The sequence below is a fragment of the Elaeis guineensis genome, chromosome 8 (assembly GCF_000442705.2).
Source record: "Elaeis guineensis isolate ETL-2024a chromosome 8, EG11, whole genome shotgun sequence".
NCBI lineage: Eukaryota > Viridiplantae > Streptophyta > Magnoliopsida > Arecales > Arecaceae > Elaeis > Elaeis guineensis.
Window position 1 is genome coordinate 10,787,741 of NC_026000.2, and position 21,613 is coordinate 10,809,353.

The 21,613-nt window shown below is 47.2% G+C and overlaps 1 protein-coding gene across 1 annotated transcript in view; it reads left to right on the plus strand.

Annotated features, from left to right (window-relative positions):
* LOC105050304 (uncharacterized) overlaps nt 1-9,197 on the plus strand; it is an 11,637-nt gene extending 2,440 nt beyond the window's left edge. Inside the window, exons 4-5 of the mRNA XM_073262018.1 lie at nt 8,691-8,814; nt 8,919-9,197. Coding sequence (XP_073118119.1) covers nt 8,691-8,814; nt 8,919-8,969 — 175 coding nt within the window. The 3' untranslated portion in view covers nt 8,970-9,197. The remainder of the gene's footprint in view (nt 1-8,690; nt 8,815-8,918) is intronic.
* Nucleotides 9,198-21,613: the final 12,416 nt, after the last annotated feature.

Sequence of the window (21,613 nt, forward strand, 5' to 3'; positions counted from 1 at the left end):
ACCAGTTTCCTCCTTTTATTCATAGAGGTTGTTTTACATATAATTATGTTTTATGATCATTTGTTATTACTTGTCTAAATAAAACCCAAATCAACCAAATTTTGGCTTTGGGAAGTGATTGTGTCCATTACTTCTGAAGTGGTCATTATGCCGTCTTTTGCTCATTGAAACCAATGCTTGGCATTCACAGAATCACTATGCAAATTGCCTACTTCACTCTCTTATGCTCCTATGAAACAGCAATAAGTTCTCTAATACCACATTGCGAAGGGATAATCTTGGTTTTTGATAATTTAAATATGCTATTTTGATGATCATGGGTTCGTTAACTCTTCCTTTCCGTGTAGTATGGTCAACATGTTGTCCTTTACTCTCGAGCTCATCCAAGTTCCTTAAGGATGATATGTCATCTATCTTAACTATTATGTTTTTAATTCTGATAAGCACTCTTCTTGAAGTTGAAGTTTCTTGCTGTTATCTACATCTATCACCTGTTGATAGAGACTTGGCTCTTCTTTTGCCAATGGATCTTGCCATTGTGATACAACAATATTGAATGAATCCAAACAAAAAGAATCTATAAGATCATCAGTTTTGGGTTAAGTTTTCGGACAACTGAACAAATTTGTAAATATGCTGACAGGGCTTTTTTAAGGTGAATGCTTAGATCACAAAAAAATACCGAACATAGGAGCAAGATCTGGTAAAGTACAAGGTTCATTTACATCTCGAAGTATGCACTAAAATTGCGGCAACATACTTAAGGGTCCATTCTTTGATGGGTAAGTATCATGAAAAAGTTGGCTAACTTTTTCATTGACCAACTTACTCATGTTCTTACACTTCTTTAGATGGGCAGATTATTTTCCCACGGATAGCAGTTGCCCATGAAATAGAAAGAAAGTCTTATCCATCCAGGAGGTGAGTAAGTCATTTTCTTATCAACCAGGAAAATAATCTTTTTATTTCATTCCTAATATATCCCTAACTCTATAATAATATAATAATAATATATAATACTATCTTATATGTAATATAATATTATTATTGGACAATAATATTTTATTAATATCAGATATTATTATAATAATATAATGTTATAGTATAATATCTTATTTTATTATAATAATATAATATTAATATTTTATATTAATATAATAATAAAATATAATGTAATAATGTATTATTTTTATATATTAATATTATATACTATAGTATAATATATATTTTATTTTATTATATTCAATATAAATTGTTATATTATATATGTTAACATATATTATCTATATTTATGGATATATGTTATATAATATTATATATTATAACATACAAAATATAATATAATATATTATTATATATAATAATATTCATATTATAAAGGGTATTATGAGAAATATAATAGATCTTAGCAACCTATCTAAGAAACTAGTAATTAAAAAGAATGTGGATAACAGATTCCTGAGCCATTTTTCAATGCATAAAAGAATGTGAATAAATTATTTTTCTATTTAAATATTGCTTGAGAAATACTTATCCAGAAAAATATAGATTTCTTGGTAAGTTTTTTACCTTCGAAAGAATGGGTCCTAATGAGTAAAACAATAAATAAAACTAACCGCTCCTGTGATATTTAGCCAGGTCACAATAAACCTCCGAAGGACCCTAATCACCTTTATTTCTTTAAAGTTATATCCCTTATTCCCTCCTTGTCTCACAAAAACAAAAAAAAAAATCTTGAATACTTCCTCCATGAAAATAGGATTCCTTCCCAAACCAACCGACAACTGGGTCTATTAATATCATGTTCAGCTAGCCCTTTGTTATATGATTTGGAAACCATGATTTAAGATACAAACTGGGAAGCTATATGGTCCACTATTACATAGAATAGGGATCAGAAGGTTTTTTTGATCTGTTAAATAGCAAAGCCTGTCAACTGTTCTTCACTTAAAGCTATAGAGTGTCGATACTTGGCAGTTTAAATATCTTGATAAAATGGAATTCTAAGATTTCTTGACTGAATCTTTCCTTCTATGTGCTCTTAGGCTTCACAAGTTGGTCTCCATTCAGTTCACCTTTTCCATCCTTTATCTCCTGGGAAACAAACTCCTTTCGTCTCTTATGCATAATCAAAAGTATGCAGCACCTATTCATGGATGTAGATTGCCTTTTTTTTTTTTCATGTCAATTTATTATCTTCCCAATCATCATATCATGTAAAAGCATTGCCATCCATTTCATTCCATCTCTCCCAACAACAACCCCCCCCCCGCACCCCCCCCCCAAAAAAAAAAAGATCTCTCCCTTTTCTTTGCTTCTGTCTCATTAACAAAAACATAGAACTTTGCTGTTGTGCGAACCATGACCATAAGTTGACATAGTCTATATCATGGCTTAACTAAGGTAGGGCTAAAGCATGTGTTGTCAACCTGCATATGTATAGGGAAGTCTATTTTGTACATAATCTTCTTCATGGCTTGCATCAAATCTAGTTGTATGTGCATGTGACTTGATGCACAATGTGTATTAAGGTGGGGCTAAAGCATGTGTTGTCAACCGGCTTGCATTATAGGGAGGTCTGTTTTATTATGCTGAACTCCAAGAATGTACTATGAAATGGAGAATTTCTCTAGTTGCATTAAGGTCAACAATCTTGCCTAGCACAAGAAACAAATAAAGTAGAGAAAAGATTGTTGTTATTGCATCTTCACTTTTCTTTCTATTTCAGTCACTAATAAATCATTATACTATAATTAACATTGAATTCTTAATTTAATTATTTTTTTGAGATTAGAGAAGCCTATTGAAGCCCTCCTATATTCCATATAAGGTTTGTAAGCACTAATCAATGACTTAGGTTGAGGTTCAAGTTCTATGGGAGAAAAATAGAAGTATAGAGATGCTGGAATTAGACTGTAATTTGAGATATAAAATTTAAGTGAGAAAAGTTGAAAATAATACGAACTAATTTGATGGGAAGTGTTGGAGATGCTTGAGAGTGAGAATTAGGAAACTGATTGAGGGATTAGAAGGTCAGATCATGATTAGATTGGTTGAAAATGAAGAAAAACCAAAGAGTGAAATGTGAAATGGTGAGTATTTGAGGAACCTTGCTAGAGTTGAAAGACAGGATAACTAGCGGCATTCTAGCCTTCCTCTTCTAGGTGTTGAATGAGGGTAAAACTCTTTCCTCTGTTTCATAGAATTGCACCATGAAAAGAAAGAAAGGCTAACTATTTATTTAAAATGTACAAGTATCTAAAGAGAAGTAGACTAGCCCATTGGTTCCATAATGTGGGCCAACACTATTTGCTTCCTAAAAGTAAGCGGTACTCCTACCAGAAAAAGGGAAGGAAAAACAAACTATGGTTCAGTCATTTAGCTAAAACCAATTTGTTTGTGAACCAAGCACCATTAAGCATGAAGAAAACAAGTGTCGGAGAAATCAAATAAGAAAAAATCTCTAAAGTTGTGATCCACCTTTCTTTTTACTAACTCCTCAATTCTAGAAATAGGAGGGTGCCAGCTGGTTCAAGTGGTAAAGTGACTGCATGTTGGTACCAGTGACTTGGGTTTGTGTCCTATGTGGACTACACATGTAAATGTTTGATCAAATCTTTATACATATACTCTGATTCTTGACTAAGTCGGATAGTTCCATTAAATAAATCCTAGTGACACTAGGATGCACAATACGTGCATGTTTGAGAATTTAAAACGATATCTAACATGTGAATATATCAATAACTATCACACGAACAACTGTTACTTGTCAAATCAGACCTTTAAAAGCAGGGTTTTTCGTACTATGCCGAACCGACCGGTACATCCCGTATCGTACTGGACCGGCGGAGAACCGGCACGGTTCGGCCGATAAATTCGGTACACCGGTGGTACGGGAGGGAAAGAGAGGGAAAGTGAGAAAGAGAGAGAGGAGGAGAGGGAGAGAGGTGGGAGCCATCGGAGGCCGGCTGCGGCTGTCAGAGGGTTTTCGAGCCTCGTATCGTCTGATAGGACTTTCAAGAGAGCGAGAAAGAGAGAGCACTCGGGGGGACGATCTACCGGACGGACAACGCCTTCGTCGTGAGGCCCTCGATGGCCAACGAGCCAACACCGACGATCTGAGGGTGGTCGAGTGGGCGGAGCCGCGGGATCTGAGGGTGGTCGAGTGGGTGAAGCCCCTCCGCGGCTCTGCCCCCTTCTTTTTTTTCGAAACAGGTCGTCGTCTGTTTTCATTTTTTTTTTTGGTTTTAAACTTGATGAAGTCGGCAACCCAGTTGCCGACTTTAGAATTTTTTTTTAAAAAAAAGTCAAAAATTGTAAAGCCGGCAAACTATTTGCTGGCTTCACTTAAAACCAAATTTTTTTTAAAAAAACTCGTAAAACAGGGGCGTCGTCCGTGTTTCACGCCTACGGCGCCGCACTTGTGGACTGCGCCTTCTGACGGCCACGGCGGCCAGCTGGAGGCTGTCTGGTGGTCTCGCCGGCTCCTTCTCCTCCCTCTTGTTCTTTCTTCCTCCTCTCTTTTTATTTCTCTCTCTTTCTCTCTTTTTCTTCTTCCGATTCGGGTTTGCTTGCCTTCGTCGGTTCGTCTCGATTCGGTACGAAATCGTACCGAATCATACCGTCGGTCGGCCGATACGGCCGGTGGTACCGGCTCAGGAAATCTTGTTTAAAAGGTAACCAATACATGGTACTCAATAAGAAATGTACTGTCAGTAAACTCACCCAAAATATACCACATTATGATGACTGGTATAATGCTCTGCACTGATAGAAGGCAATGATACTGACAGTTGGTACAAAGCACGAAAACTAATTTACATGTGCCCATGCACAATATCTATTTAAGCATTTTTTCCTAAGCATTGTTTTTATAAAAATCATTCATTTTTTAATCATTTCTAACATTTCAAAATTTTGAATATTCACATGCACAAACACATGGACACAGAGAGAGAGGGAGAGAGAAGTTTGGCAAGTGTGGGCTTAAAGAAAAAATGGGGCATGCCATTATGAACAATTTGTCATGCTAATGGCTGAGAAATGTGTACAATACTGTGAATGACAGCCTATGGATTTAGAAAGCGACAGATATATAGAAAAGTTCAGTTGAAATGAAACCACAATAGCAAGATTTTGGCTTTTCTTAAACCCATGTAATTATGCTCTCATCACCAATTTTAACTTAAACTCAAACACATGTAGTCTTCTGAAACATACTAAGGCCCTGATATGATTTTCTAAGTAAATCAATTTTCAACCTAGTTGTAAAAAAAATAAAATATAATCAAACAATTGGAACTTCTTTACCTATTGGCACTTTACTAGATAAGCAGTAGTTAGGGAGTCTATTAACATAGATAAAACTTTGTGCCCAAAGATGTAAATAAAGTTTTTATGTTTTGATCTTTTGTTGGAAATCATTCATAAAGGACCAAATGTTATGGCTTTTTTTTTTTTTTTTTTCAGAACACTTATTGTTAGTTCATAGATTCATTTCATTTTTAAGGTGAATATTTGATTTGGAATGAAGAATTCTGGTCTTCCTTGAATATCTATTTTTAGTAATTAGTTTTAGAGATGCTCCTGATCACATGTGAAACTCAAAGGAGAGCGTTAAGAATAATGTGGGTAAACTATATGTAGGTTTAAATACTCAACTCATCTCAAGTCGGCTAAGCCTTAATCCCCAAAGTAGTTGGGGTCGATAAGGAACACTAATTTTCTTCTTTGTTATTTACATTATCAGTGGAATATTATTTCTTTTGTGAAGTTTTCTCCTCGATCATCATGCTTTATCCTTCTTCACCTCTCTCTTCTTCTACCATTTTCATTCTGTTTTTTTCCTTCTTCTGAAACCCTATTTTCCTTTTGTTTTCTTTCTCCCTCTCTTCCTCTTTCACCTTATGTTATGTTGTGAGATGCCTCTAATGTGGTTATATGATGCTTCTTATTTTCTCTTGGGCATCTAACCTCACCTTATAAATCTTTGCCTTATACTTATTGATATTTATTTTGAAAATTTGAATCATCATAATATATATTTGGCGAGATCTTACTGCAGTTTAGGAAGGTCAGCTAATTGTTTCTGGACTTAATAAAGATCTCATATATGTTTCAGGTCTGCAAAAATTGCAGAAACCTAAAAATTAATTTTCATAATCACAGTGAAATTTGCAGGGGTAAAAAACCATCTTGTTGAGGTGATTGTATCCATGATCTTGGGTGGATTCTTGAATGCAAAAATAAATCAAAGAAGAAGCCAAAGAAGATAAGGAATAACCAGGGAATTTTATTATTGAACTTGAAGATTCAATTTTAGGGTCTTATTAAGCTTCAAGACTTTTAAAGTTTTTTATCTCCTGATGGAGACACCTTTAATCTTTTTCTAATAAGGGATAAGCAAAGACTTTCTGGGGAAAAAAAGAATAAAATTCAGATTTGTTACGGCCTTTCTATGGAAGGCATCAAACTTATTCTAAAAATCAATTCTAGTGTCTTTGATAGTTTCCTAATTGAGCATAAAGCTAAAGTAGATCCAGAAGGACAATAATCTTACTTAAAATAGGACCCTGAAATATGCAATAAAGGCCCTAAAATTCTAGTCCAAAATTTGCTAGAAAATATAACATACCTGATCTACCTTCAAAGACTTAAAATCGACAAAATAGCAAAACGATAAAACATCTAAGAGATGCATGAATAATTAGCATTAGATTCTATGTCATGCAAATCTCACCCATGAGATCTCCCAAGTGTTGTCCAAACACCAATCTTTCCTTTGGATTTCAGAGTCTGTGATGTTACATCATTGTGTGAAGTCTAGTTTGTCTTGATAACAGTCCTATAGCTTTTGATCATCTATTTAATCGTGAATGACACAGAAGTGTGATAGCATGACATCCTCCGAACTATTCATCCTTCGTGCTTTCGCTGGCTACAAATTGTTCCAAAACTGGAGCTTCAAAGTGTTTAATTTCATCATTTTGGTCATCACTGGCGATAATAATTGTGCATAGAGTAGATGAGTTTCCAATATGGCTACTTGACTGTCACATCTTGGACCATAAATCCTGTAGCTGCAGAGTCTTTGGATGCTTGATCCTCAATTTGAGACACGTTTTGTGTGATCTTTGGCTCTGGATACTTCATCTGTCCACACTGTTGTTCTCTCCCTCTCGGAATCATGAGAATCTCTTGCATCAAGTCATTTATGCAATCAAAGCAAGTCCTGCTGTAGCTTGTTCCTGCTTCTGTTTCTATGGGTCAACTTTGGAATATCTTTATACCAACAAAACATTTTGGTTCTCTGTCTGTCAGCATCAGAATAGAAATGTTCCCGATTTACTGTTGTCGATGTCTGGTCAACCTGTTAGGGGACCAACTATTCATGGAACATTCAGAAGATTGTTTCTAACCATGGTAAATACTTGATTTTTTTAACCGCAGAAACTGCAAAAATCTGAAAATAAATTTATGTTTTTAAAGAGAAATTTACAAGGGTAAAGAATTGTCTCTCAAGTGAATCTTATCTATAATCTGGAATAATTCTGTAAATCCAAAAAAGGGCAGTCTAGAGCACATGGTTCCTGCCATTGCGTGGTCTTTCAAGAGTTAAATGTATGCAGCCTTACCCCTGTATGGGGAGACACCAATTCTGTGTTTTGAATCCATGGCATTCAAGTCATAATGGAGCAACTTTACCACTGCACCAAGGCTCATTTTTAAAATTCTGTGAGTCCAAAGAGAGCAAAAAAATAAAGAAAAGCATGAAGAAAAAGAAAGCAGCTGTGAATTAAGACACCTTTAATTTTCCTAATTAAATAATTGCTCAAATAGACAAAATCCTGATTCCACTGGGATTTGTATAGGAAGTCATCAAAATCAATTCTAGAATCTATGCTATTTTTCCTAGTTTAACATTTACTTGGAGGACTTTAAAGCCTTTGATCCTAGTTAAGATAAAACCTGGAAGTCCATAAAAGGAGGAGCAAAAATTCAGTCCAAGAAGTGCAAGAAGATGTAATATCTGACCCGTCAATACTACAAGACTCAAAATCAGCAACTAAAATTGAATAATCTACAGCTAAACAAAATGTAGACCGAAACTGCATCATACTGTCACAGCAAAACAAGTTCTTCACACTCATACCTGCTTTTCTTAGAATCCAGCTTACCAGCATGCTTCCAACATGCACATATGCTGCAGTAATTATTGCAGAAATATTAGATGCCTTTGCATCCATATGGCGAAAAAGGATCTTGATCCTGGCCAAGTAATGTGAGTCCCATGCTTAGCAGAGGATTACAGTGCTGCTTGTCTTTCCAGTTTATGATGGTGGCAATCTTGTACTTGAACTAATGTAACTACACAGCAGCTGAATAGCATTTCTAGATGATGATGAGTTGGAACATATTTCCAGTCTGTAGATGGCATCACGGCAACTAATTTGTGCTATGTTGCTGAATTTTTAAGACCATTACTTCTACCCTAATTATGACAATCATCTAATCATTGTTCAGTTTTCATTCCAATATCTGGAAAAAAGAAATATATGCATGTGCCTGTTTACTTCTGACATAAAAATAGAAGCAGAGCTAATTGTGATTTCTTTACAGTTCATCTTTTGGGCCTTGTTTTCAGTCTTTCCAATCTCATGTATCAAATAAAGTTGATGTCATGTCAGGCTTCCAGTTCATTGGGATAAGACTGTCATAGTGGTGATGAATGAAGTGCGTGTGTGCAGTCCATATCTCCCCGACAATGTTAGCGGGGGAACACCAGCTGCCAATGAACGGGTGAAGAAAGTAGTAAGTACTTGCATTATGCTTTTGTCTGGCATATTCAATGGAACCATGCAAAAATTTCTTGTCTAATATTCCTTTATCCCCTTTTTTTCTTTTTAACTATGCAGCTTGAGTTTGAAAGGAAAAGGTTGCAAGCTCGTTCACCTGGACAGTTTTGATCATCCCTCTTAGCATGTAGCTTGTGGATGTTATCACTGGCTTGCTTGGAGCCTTTAATTAACACAGTGACTGATGCGCAGCACTCAGGAGTTATCATCGGTTGTGTTTTATATTCTAACTGTTCATGAGAAGAAATCCAACTGGCTACAGCACGAGTCATTAAAAAAAAAAACTCTGTTTTCTATATATGCTCAATGAATCAATTGGAAAGATTCATTTCTTTTCTATTTGGTGGATGGCCATGATTATGGGTTTTGGAATGCTTTCTATGTTCATTTGCTGAAAGTCAGCTTTCATATACGACGCTATACCTCATAATGGGGACAAGGCAAATACCTGATATTCATGAAGCATAGAATACTAATTAACATCTTTAATACTTTTTCCTTGATCATGATTTTGCAAATTATATTTGTGATCCTCTGTAGTGAGATTAGAGATGTCACATTTTTGTCTTTTTTTTTTTTTTTTTAATGAAAGTCTCCAAATTTTTAAGGATCCATCTTCCATAATCGATCAATATGTTGTGTCAGACGTGGTTTCGAAGGCTTGGAAGCACTGTTTAAAAAACCAAATCATTTGGTTAAATATCCAAACTCTGTTCTCAGCCACTTGCGTGCAGCCTTTCGAGTCATTTGAACTCAGGGTTTGGGATAACTTTCAGTTTTTCCTCAAGGAAACCAAAACAACGTTTTCGGTGTTGGTTGGCTTTAATACAGGTTCATCAGAACAAAAAAGCTGTACTGATGCACTCCAATGGGCAGGGGCCCCAGTCCTCCAGCTCCAATGGGCAAGGACCGATGGTTTCTTGTGTAGTTGGAAGTGTTGGCTTAGAGTAAACGGCTGTGTAGATCTTTTCAATCTTCCAATCAAGTCTTATGGAAGCTTTATGCGTACAAGAACATGTTGAGGGCGGTGTAGACGCTGTTTGGTTCTCAGGTCTATTTAGGGTGCCACAATTGGCAGTAATCTGAAGCAAGCAATGCTGCAACAAAGGGAAACACAAAAGCAAAGTAGGGTTTCAAAGTTAGAAGCTTTGATATCAAATTGCAGGAACTTGCGAGGTTCATATGTCCTGTTAGCATTTTAAATTGAGCACAAGCAAACAATGTTGATGACAGATAACTAAGTTTTAACTAGACTATTTTCATATTTTGGGGAGCTTAGAGTTGAGACAGACTAAATTGGTTCTGATGCAGCATGCTAGTGGTGGTATGAACAATGCGGGGTCACAAGCTTGTGGAAATGCTGAGATCAAAGATTAAGGGGTGTGAACATCAAAACATCTCGAGTTCCTGCTTGTAGAACTCTTCCCATGTATGGAGTTAAGCGCTGATAATCTCTTAGAGTCTTATTAACATGCCAGAGTGAGTGCTCAAGGTCGCTCAATTTTTTTTCTCATAACTACTACCAAGTTCTCTCTCATTGACTGAAGATTTAGCACTCTAAGCTTGCACAGAGTCCGCGTCAGAACAAGATAAAGAGAGTGAATTGCACCATTGGTCTATTGATGCTTAAATAAAGATAATACAAGTCTGTATTAGTTATGTTGGGGGTGTACCGACCAACTGACCGATCGTCCGACCGACCGATCGGCTGGCCGACCGATCGACCGACCGACTGACCGGCTGACCGACCGACCGACTGACCGACCGACCGACCGAAGGTACGTCGGTCGGACAGATCCTTTTTACCCTCCCGACCGACTGCACTAGGGAGTCCGGTGCCCGACTCCCGCGACGTGCCCGACTGATCGTAGGAGGAATTCGAAGCTCTACCCAGCATCCCTCGGCTGGTCACGGACCCAGGGTCGGACAGCTTCTCCAGCCGCCGTACTACCGCCAGAGGCTGTCAGTCCTGACAACGGCATGGCAGCGCGGCATTATCCCGCCTATGGCATAGTCAACCCTAGTGATTTGACGGCCCCACGACGAGTTGACATCTTTACGGCGACTCGACATTCTACAGTGAATTGACAATTCCTCAATTGTCCGCGCCATTAATGACGGCGCCATACCTCGCTCCACTATATATATATCGGGGAAGGCGACAGTGCAGGGGCGGCGGCAGAACTTTCAGGCTTGCTCCCTCTCTCCCTTTCTCTCTCGATTGAGCTCTCTGTCTTCATTTCACTGTTGCCCAGTCTCCTCTCTGACTTGACCGTCGGAGGGTCCCCGTCGGAGCCGCCTCCGGCCAGTGTGGACTTTCCTTTTGCAGGCGCTCGTTCCCGACGACCAGACGATAAGGGGATTGGCCGCAACAGATTGGCACGCCAGGTAGGGGTAGCGTTACACGGGACGTTACGGTACACTATCCCCGCAGAATTTGAGATGACAAAGACTAGGGCTCAGCGATCAAGGGTCACCGGGTCGGCGAGGCGCTCTTCCCGTCGGGGAGAGGCCTCTCCTTCACCCTCTGCGGCGGAGCCCAGTTCTCCACGCCCCGCGGTGACCACAGAGGCACAAATCGCGGCGATCGTGCGGCAGATGACCGTACTGACGGATACGGTCAAAAGCCTCCAACAACAGCTGGTACGGTCGCCGCCGTCACCGGTCGGGCAACCGACGGCACGTCCGATGCCCTCCAGGAGCAGCCACCGATGCCCGCATCGATCCCCGTCGCCTCCGCAAGAGCACCTACCGCAGCGCTCCCGTAGAGAGGAGGAAGGGCGGCCTCGGCGCGATGCCCACAGGTCCCAACAGCTTTCTCCCTCCCGACTGGAACGAGCAAGGAAGGGGAAGCGACCACGGACGTCATCCGCCTCCCTCTCAGAATCTTCAGGAGACTCCACTCCTGGGGTATCCCAGCACCGACGGACGGACGACTACGAGCGCAGGTTCGAGGAAATCGACCGTCGGCTCGCACAGTTACAGGTGGACGGGCAGAAGTCTTCAAATGACGTCGACTTCCAGACCGCCCAACCTCTCTCCCGACTCATTCTCGACGAACCGATCCTCGGTCGGTTCAAGATGCCGCACGTGGAACCTTACGACGGTTCCACCGACCCAATCGACCACCTGGAGAGCTACAAAGCTCTCATGACGATTCAGGATGCAACCGACGCTCTCTTTTGTATCGGCTTCTCCGCCACGCTCCGCAAAGCTGCCAGGGCCTGGTACTCCGATCTTCGATCGGGAAGTATCCACTCCTTCGGGCAGCTCGAGCACTCTTTCGTGGCTCACTTCAGCACCAGTCAGAAGCCGCCGCGAACGTCGGACAGCCTTTTCTCCCTCAAACAGGGAGAAAACGAGACGCTCCGACACTTTGTGACGTGATTCAACGCGGCCACGCTCGAGGTTCAGGACCTCAATGAGGACATGGCCATATCGGCCATGAAACAGAGACTGAGGGCATCCCGATTCACTTACTCCCTAGACAAAATCCTCCCCCGAACGTACGCCGAACTATTGGAGCGCGCATACAAGTACATGCGAGCGGACGAAGGAGCCTCCGACCAGCGCTCGACCGAGTTCAAGAGCCCGAAGGAAAAGCGGAGGAAGGGTCGGGACACCGCCGACCCTAGCAGGCCTCCGACCGTAGGTCGGGTCTCGCCTCCGTGACGAAATCAGAAGTCACCCCGACGGCAGACTCCAAGACCGACACGCCCCAGGTATGACTCCTATACTCCTCTCTCTGCTCCCCGTGTGCAGATTTTGATGGAGATCGAGAGGGAACAATACCTGCGACGGCCTCCGCCTCTGAAGGCAAAAGGCCTCGATCGACGGAAGTACTGCCGGTTCCACCGGGGCCACGGCCACAATACCGAGAAATGCATCCAGCTCAAGGATGAGATTGAAGCTCTCATCCGCCGAGGATATCTCGATAAATTTTGGAGGAACCCGCCGACTCAACCCGTTGCCGACCGACGACCCTAGCTGACTGAAGAAGCGATGACTAATCAGCCACGGCCGGAGTCATCAATATGATTTCCAAACGACTAGGCCCGGGGGCGTCTGCTGGAGGGGAGCCGACGAAAAAGCCATGCCCGGACGATGTGATCACTTTTACAGAAGAAGATATTCGGGACATCCAAACTCTCCACGATGATGCTGTTGTTGTCTCGGCAACAATAGCCAATTATGATGTAAAAATTTTTTTTGTGGATAATGAAAGTTCAACGAACGTTTTATTTTACTCGACTTTCTCCCGGATGCGACTATCAATCGACCGACTCAAGAGGGTCCCTACACCCTTGGTGGGCTTCGCAGGCGACGCCGTCACAACAGAAGGGGAAGTCACCCTGCCCGTGACGGTCGGCACCGAACCACGGCAAAGCACGGTCCATTTGACTTTCACGGTCATCCAGGTGCCTTCGGCCTACAACGCCATACTCGGAAGGCCCGGACTAAACACCCTGAAAGCGATCGTTTCGACGTATCACCTTCTGGTTCGGTTCCCAACCAAATACGGAGTCGGGGAGATGCGCGGAGATCAACAGCTCGCCCGTCGATGCTTCCAGATCTCCACCCAAGGTAATGAGCTGAAGGGCTCCTTGACGATCGACAAACTGGACCAACGAGAGGAGGAAGAACGGGGTTCACCGGCCGAACAGCTCATTCCCATCTCGATAGCAGAAAACCCCGACCGACAGGTGTGGGTCGGGTCTCAGCTACCCGACCCAGAACGACGACGGCTGGCGGAGCTGCTGGAGGCCAACGCCGACATATTTGCTTGGTCGGCAGCAGATATGCCGGGCATCCCTCCGGAGACAATAACGCACCGACTCAACGTTGACCCGACGGTGAGGCCGGTGAGATAGAAGAAAAGGTCTTTTGCTCCTAAAAGACAGAAAGCCATCGAAGAAGAGGTAGACAAGCTACTCGAAGCGGGCTTCATCAGAGAAGCTACGTATCCTGAGTGGCTCGCCAATGTTGTCATGGTCAAGAAGGCCAGCGAAAAGTGGAGAATTTGTATTGACTACACCGACTTGAATCGGGCCTGTCCGAAGGACAGCTTTCCACTTTCAAAGATCGACCAGCTGGTAGACGCGACGTCCGGATTTCAACTACTCAGCTTCATGGATGCCTTCATCGGGTACAATCAGATCCGAATGGCGCCTGAAGATGAGGAGCACACTGCCTTCGTGACCCCCAAGGGCCTCTACTGCTACCGAATAATGCCCTTCAGGCTGAAAAATGCTGGCGCCACCTACCAGCGACTCATCAACAAGGTCTTCAAAGATCAGATCGGGTGCAACATGGAAGTATATGTCGATGACATGCTGGTGAAAAGCGTACGGATTTCGGATCATGTTCGGGATCTTGAAGAAGCTTTCCGCACTCTGCGGCGACACCGGATGAAGCTGAACCCGACCAAGTGCGCCTTCGGAGTAACCTCGGGTTCCTCGTCTCGCAACGAGGAATCAAGGCCAACCCCGAGAAAATCAAGGCCATCATCGACATGCGGCACCCGGACACCAAGAAGGAAGTCCAGCAGCTAAATGGAAGAATCATCGCCCTCAGTCGGTTCATCTCTTGGTCGGCTGAAAGATGCCTCCCGTTCTTCAAAACCTTGCGGCAGGCCAAGCAGTTCTCTTGGCCGGACGAGTGTCGGCAGGCTTTCGAGGAACTGAAGAAGTACCTCACCTCTCCGCCACTCCTTGTGAGATCGGAGGTTGGAGAGGTCCTGTACCTCTACTTGGCCACTTCCCCGGAGGCGGTTAGCTCTGTGCTCATCCGGGAGAACGAGAACTGGGTTCATCAACCAATATATTATGTCAGCAAGGTGCTCCATGAAGCTGAGACTCGGTACTTAAGGGCAGAGAAAATAATTTTCGCCCTCGTCATTTCGGCACAGCGATTCCGTCCGTACTTCCAAGCACACGCCATTGTGGTCCTCACCGACCAGCCCCTGAGGGCCATCTTGCACCACCCTGACACATCGGGACGGTTGGCAAAATGGGCTGTGAGACTGGGCGAATTCGACATCCAGTACCGGCCACGACCCGCCCTCAAAGCTCAGGTTCTGGCCAACTTCATTGCCGAATGCCCGACGACCGACCTACCATCGGGGGAGGGGGACCCCGTGGAGGTCGGAACTTCCGACTGTGACCCCGATCCGGCCTGGGTATTGCACATCGATGGGGCTTCCAACGCTCAAGGGAGCGGGGCCGGTTTCCTGCTTACCAACTCGGAGGGGGTGGTCACTGAACACGCCCTCCGATTCGACTTCAAGGCCTCCAACAATCAGGCCGAGTACGAAGCGCTCGTCGTGAGGTTGAAATTAGCACTGGAGCTCGGAATAGACCGCCTCCAAGTCTTCTCCGACTCCCAACTGATCGTCGGACAGACCAAAGGCGAGTTCGAAACACGAGATCCGACCATGGCCAAATACCGTCAAAAGGTGAAAAATCTCGTGGCACCCTTCGGATACTTCGGGATCTCCCACATCCCCAGGGCGGAAAACACTCGGGCCGACGCGCTCTCCCGGCTCGCGACGTCCGACTATGGCGCCTTGGGCCGGACCTTCGTGCAAAATCTTGAGCGATCGAGTATCGACGAAGTCGAGGAGGTACTACAATTAGCGGCAGGGCAGAGCTGGATGGACCCGATCACTCGGTACCTGACCGATGGATCTGTACCCGAAGACCCTGCGGAAGCCAAACGACTCCGGTGGGCGGCTTCCCAGTATGTGATTATCTATGGCCGACTGTACAAAAGGTCGTTCTCCCTTCCCTTACTCAGGTGTTTGGGACCGACCGACGCAGATTATGCCCTCCGAGAAGTGCACGAAGGAATCTGCGGGAGTCACTTAGGGGGTAAATCCTTGGCCTACAAGGTCCTGCGGCAGGGTTACTATTGGCCCACCATGAGGAAGGACGCGACTGAGTTGGTCTGGAGGTGTGAACCATGCCAGAAGTACGCCAACCTACAACACCGACCGGCCAGCCAGATCACCCCTATTGTCGCTCCATGGCCCTTCGCTCAGTGGGGGGTCGACATTCTCGGTCCTTTCCCTCCAGCATCTGGCCAAAGAAAGTTCATAGTCGTCGCCATCGACTACTTCACCAAGTGGGTGGAGGTCGAGCCTCTGGCACAGATTATCGAGCGGAAGATGGAGGACTTCGTCCAAAAATCCATCATCTTCAGGTTCGGATTGCCGCATACCATTATCACCGACAACGGACGACAATTCGACAACCAAGACTTCAGAGACTTATGCGCGAGGTTTCACATCACACACCGACTAACCTCGGTCGGACATCCACAGTCCAACGGTGAGGTCGAGGTGACCTACCGGACCATATTGCACGGACTCAAAACCCGACTGAATGAGGCCAGGGGCCTCTGGGTCGAAGAGCTGAACTCCGTCCTATGGGCATACCGGACGACACCCCGTATTCCGATCGGAGAATCACCTTTTAGCTTGGCCTATGGAACAGAAGCCATGATCCCGCTGGAGATCGGATTGCCATCGACTAGGGTCGAGCAATATCGTGAGCCGCACAACTCCGAGTGTCGGAGGGCCGACTTGGACCTCTTACCCGAGCTCCGACGCGAAGCACAACTTTGTATGGCTTCTTACCGGCAAAAGGTGGCCCGATACTACAACGCCAAGGTCAAGCCAAAGCTTTTCAGGCCTGGAGACTTGGTCCTGAGAAAGGCGGAAGTCTCGAAGCCCCTAGACCGTGGGAAGCTGGCTCCGAACTGGGAAGGGCCCTACATGGTAGCGGACACCTATGGGCCAAGAGCTTACCGACTGGAAACTTTGGAAGAGAAATCCATTTCCCGGATCTGGAATGCCGACAATTTAAAGTTGTATCACCAATGAACCTCGTACCTATTCATTTGGAATGTAAAACCGGTTCCAGGGTTCGGAATTTTCCCTCTTCGACTGGCGATCGATGCTCGGCAAAAGGCCCGAGTCCCGATGTCCCGGCTCGGACTTAATGTCCACGTGGAACTGACGGCCTGATCGCCGACGACACATCGAACGCTCACGAGGGTCGAATCGCCCACAACAACGGGAGTTAGCGCTCCTTCTACGGTCGAACTTTCGGGCTAAACGATCGGCTAACCTGCCGACTAAACCCCGACCACAGAAAGGCGTAACGCCTATGCGGCCGACGTCGCGACTTACCGACCGAGCTACGATCGATCGAAGGATATTCGGCTTACCACCGTCTATCATGCGAAGCGACCATTGTCGCATTCATGACTCACCGACCGAGATACAGACGGTCGGGAGATATTCGGCTTACCACCGATTGACACACGGTGCCGTACAACTGCTCGGCCGAAGTCTGGGGAGGGGAACTCGACTTACCATTGCCTTCCTGACCAGACGCGTCGACTGCGTGCGACAATATAGCAGACGCGGTCTGACCGATCACGTCGAACAACAATCGGGTCATCGGGATGCGCCCAAAGGCCGATCGACTTTCTTCCCTACAAGCGACCTTCGACTCTGCCAGGGCGACGTACGTTCGATTCTTTCGTTTGGTTCGCGGCCAAATGATGGACGTTCGGCCTAGGTCCTAAAACGAGCGATCGGTGGTCGGGGTTTCGTCCTGCTTATCACACACTTAACCACCGACTATCTCAGCTAACGACCTGGGGTAACGATTGGGTGCCATAATACGGCACGCCAAGGCTGCTCCCTCCGACCTTAGGACCCCGCGATTACAAGCACATCCCAGCAGGCAAGAAAAGGGAGTCGAAAGAGAAACTAAAAAATTCTTAAGTTCATTCGATTACAAAATCGGACCGAAGCCCGGTTACAAGTGTTCTAAGGAAAACAAAAATAATAAAAGAGGATGAGGCCACGATCATCCTTCCGAGTCAATCTCCTCGACCGACGGAAGCTCGGGGATGACCGACGTGTCCACCGCGATCGGCACCGGGTCGACGGCCGAAACAGGATCGTCGGTCGGCGACGGATTGACGGTCGGGGCCGGATCACGATTCGCGGCCTGGGCGGAGGTCACGGCCGTCTCTCCCTCGGCGATCTGTTCCTGGACGGCCTCTCCCGCCACAGCGACGTCTCCCGACGACGGGTCGGCCATCTCTTCCGTGGCTTGGTCCTCGGCTCCCGGCGGGACGATGCCGCTGAGATCCAGCTCCGGGTACAGGGCTTGGACCGCATCCCGACCATCCTCGTACCCCACCCGGTACGATGCGAAGCCGGACTCCAATAGCTCCTCTCGGTACTGGTCGGTGCCGCGAAAGTCGTCCACCGCCCGACTCGCCGACTCCTTCGCCGACCTTGCTTCCGCTTCTGCCCAGCCGAGAGAGTCCTTCGCCGACTCCGCCTCTGCCTTCGCTATGTCGGCGTCGGCCTGGGCGATCGACAAGTCCTCCTTAGCCTTGGCGAGCTTCTCCAGGCTGACCCGAAGCTGCTCGCGTTCGCCCTCGAGTTCGGCGGTGACGCCATCCCGCTCGTGCCGCAGACGGTGCGCAGTCCGACCCTTGCGTTTGGCTTCTTTTCGGGCCGACTTGAGCTCGGACCCGAGACGAGAGACCTCGTTCACCAACTTCGCCTCCCGATCGATCGACTACTTCAGGTGTTCGACCAGCATTGCCCGGTCGGCTTCGACGGCCGCCGCCCTGTCCTTCCAAGCCGCCCGGATGTTCCCGAACCTCCGGTACCCAGTTTCAAGTTCGGACATGGTATAGATCAGCTGCGAACGCAGGCACTATGTCAGGAAAATGAAATAATGAAGACACTAAGGAAAAGGGAGGCGAAGTAGAACTTACCCCGACCTTGGTCGGGTAAAATGAAGATAGCATCTCGGTCACTTGCCGAGACCTCAGCACCTCCACGTCGGCTGGGAGGAGGATCCCCTGGCACAGCCTCCTGGCCAGGTTGTGGTCGGCCAGCGCCGACGCTCCTTCGGGGAACTGAGCGCTGGGCGGCACAGTGCGACTCCCCGACCTTGTGTCGTCAGCGGGATCCATCCGGGCTTTTCCCCGATCGGCCACCCCAGCCAGCGGATCCGGCAAGGAGGGAATGCTCGAGTTTGACGTGGCACCCCCCGTTGCGGCTGCAGATGCCGTCGGATGGTGTTCGGGTTTTCGAACGGCATCCGGCGCCCCACCCGCCGGCGAAGCCACCGACGTCCCTTCGGCCACCTCTTCTGCTTGCTGCTCCCCCGGTTGCACCGTCGGAGCCGCGGGTGCGATCACCGGCTCCGACTGGTCGGTCGCCGATGCCTCGACGGTCGGCGCCGCTGTGAAAGGTTTCTTCGACGGTCGTGAAGGTCCGGCCCCCGATGCCGGCCTCTTCCTCACCGCATACTGTCGGATTTCAGCATCGGTCGGCCTCATCCTCGGCGGTGTCCCTGCGATATCGACAGAAATATTAATATAGGCACGAGGACGAAGGCCAAATGAAAAGACAACCGATGGATCGGGCGATACCTAGGCGGGGGACCAAGCTCAGGCCAGCATCATAGAGGGCTTGTTCGGTAACAAGTTCCCTCTGCTTCGGGACCGACATGTCCTTGAGTCGGTGGAAGTCCTTCCGGTCGTCCGCCTCCACCCGGCTGTTCTCGTTCGCCTCGGTTCGGGGCACATCCCAGCGAGAAGGGAAGCCCCAGGGAGAAGAAGATGAAACGAAGAAAAACTGATTCTTCCACCCGTGGATGGACGATGGAAGATCAGTGATGAAGGAAAGACCCTTCCGGGGGTTGAAGAGCCACCACCCTCGGGCCTTAGGGTGGGGTCGGAGGACAAAAAATATCCAGAAGAGGAAGATGCGAGGGTTGGTCGGCAGAAGCTGACACAACAAGGCGAAGCTGATTATTAGCCGGACGGAGTTCGGCGCTAGTTGCGCCGGACAAAGTCCGTAATAATCCAGAAGATTCCGGACGAACTCCGGAATCGGAAGCCGAAGACCAACCCGGAGGTCCTCGACGTACAGTGCCACCTGGCCCGACGGAGGGTTGTTAACCCGACCGCCGACCCCTGGGGCGGAAAGTTGGAACTGCTCCGGGATACGATACTGATCCCGAAGCCGATCAACGTTTGGCTCCGAAAGTGAGGAAACCTCAACTTCCGGAGTCGACCGAGGGTCATCGGTCGGGTTTCCCGACCGAGCCCCCTGAGATGAGTTTCCGGCCATAGCACCAGAACCAAGGGAAAGGCGAGACCAAAGAAGAAGGAAACAGAAGGAAGGAGGTTTAAAGGAAAGCTAAGGCAAAACAGGAGGAAGCACGAACCCCGGGTGGACCCTTGCGAGAGCGGAAGAGAAGGCAGCTGCCGGCGGCGATGGAAGAAGCACTCGGGCAGAGTCTCCGCAGCAAGTCGTCAGGAATGGGGCCTCAAGCGAGTGGCCCTATATATATAGGGCCGTTCGATGGCCAAGATGACCCCACGCCGACCGAGATCCCTTGGATGGGCGACACGTGGTGGCATCTGGGCCCTCCCTTCGGCCCGATGGTTCGGCACGCCCATCCCGGGAAGGCCGCACCAACTTCATTTAATGCGAAGGACGCCGGCCCAACAACCTCCGACACGTGGCGAAAGGGCCGCAGTTCAGAGTTAAATCGCCCATAGCGATTCGCGTTCCCGATGGGATACCTGACAGCGCCCCGCGCTCCCAGAACCGACACTGGGCGGCGGTTTGCGTTCCCCAAAGAAAGCGTCGGACATCCGATCGTCTGACACCGAATCGTCCGGTGCTCGATCGTCCGATATCGAATCGTCCGACGCCCGATCGTCTGACACCGAATCGTCCGACGCCCGATTGTCTGACATTGAATCGTCCGGTGCCCGATCGTCTGACACCGAATCGTCCGCCATCCGATCGTCTGACACCGAATCGTCTGACACCCGATCGCCTGGCACCAGATTGTTTGACGTCCCATCATCGAACAGCGGGACATCTCACGTCGACCTGGCCGGACCATCTGTCGGTGAGATCGACAAATTTGGTCCAGGACGCAGCAAAGAATCCACTCCTTTCGCCTGCGTGGTGACGCGGGCTAATGCGATGTCAGGCTCAGGAGTGGGGGGGGGCAACTGTTGGGGTGTACCGACCAACCGACTGATCGTCCGACCGACCGACCGACTGGCCGACCGATCGACCGACCGACTGACCGGCTGGCCGACCGACCGACCGACCGAAGGTACGTCGGTCGGGCAGACCCTTTTTACCCTCCCGACCGACTGCACTAGGGAGTCCGGTGCCCGACTCCTGCGACGTGCCCGACTGATCGTAGGAGGAATTCGAAGCTCTACCCAGCGTCCCTCGGCTGGTCACGGACCCAGGGTCGGACGGCTTCTCCAGCTGCCGTACTACCGTCAGAGGCTGTCAGTCCTGACAACGGCATGGCAGCGCGGCATTATCCCGCCTATGGCATAGTCAACCCTAGTGATTTGACGGCCCCACGGCGAGTTGACATCTTTACGGCGACTCTGACATTCTATAGTGAATTGACAATTCCTCAATTGTCCGCGTCATTAATGATAGCGCCATACCTCGCTTTACTATATATATATCGGAGAAGGCGACAGTGCAGGGGCGGCGGCAGAACTTTCAGGCTTGCTCCCTCTTTCTCTTTCTCTCTCGATTGAGCTCTCTGTCTTCATTTCATTATTGCCCAGTCTCCTCTCTGACTTGATCGTCGGAGGGTCTCCGCCGGAGCCGCCTCCGGCCAGTGTGGACTTTCTTTTTGCAGGCGCTCGTTCCCGACGACCAGACG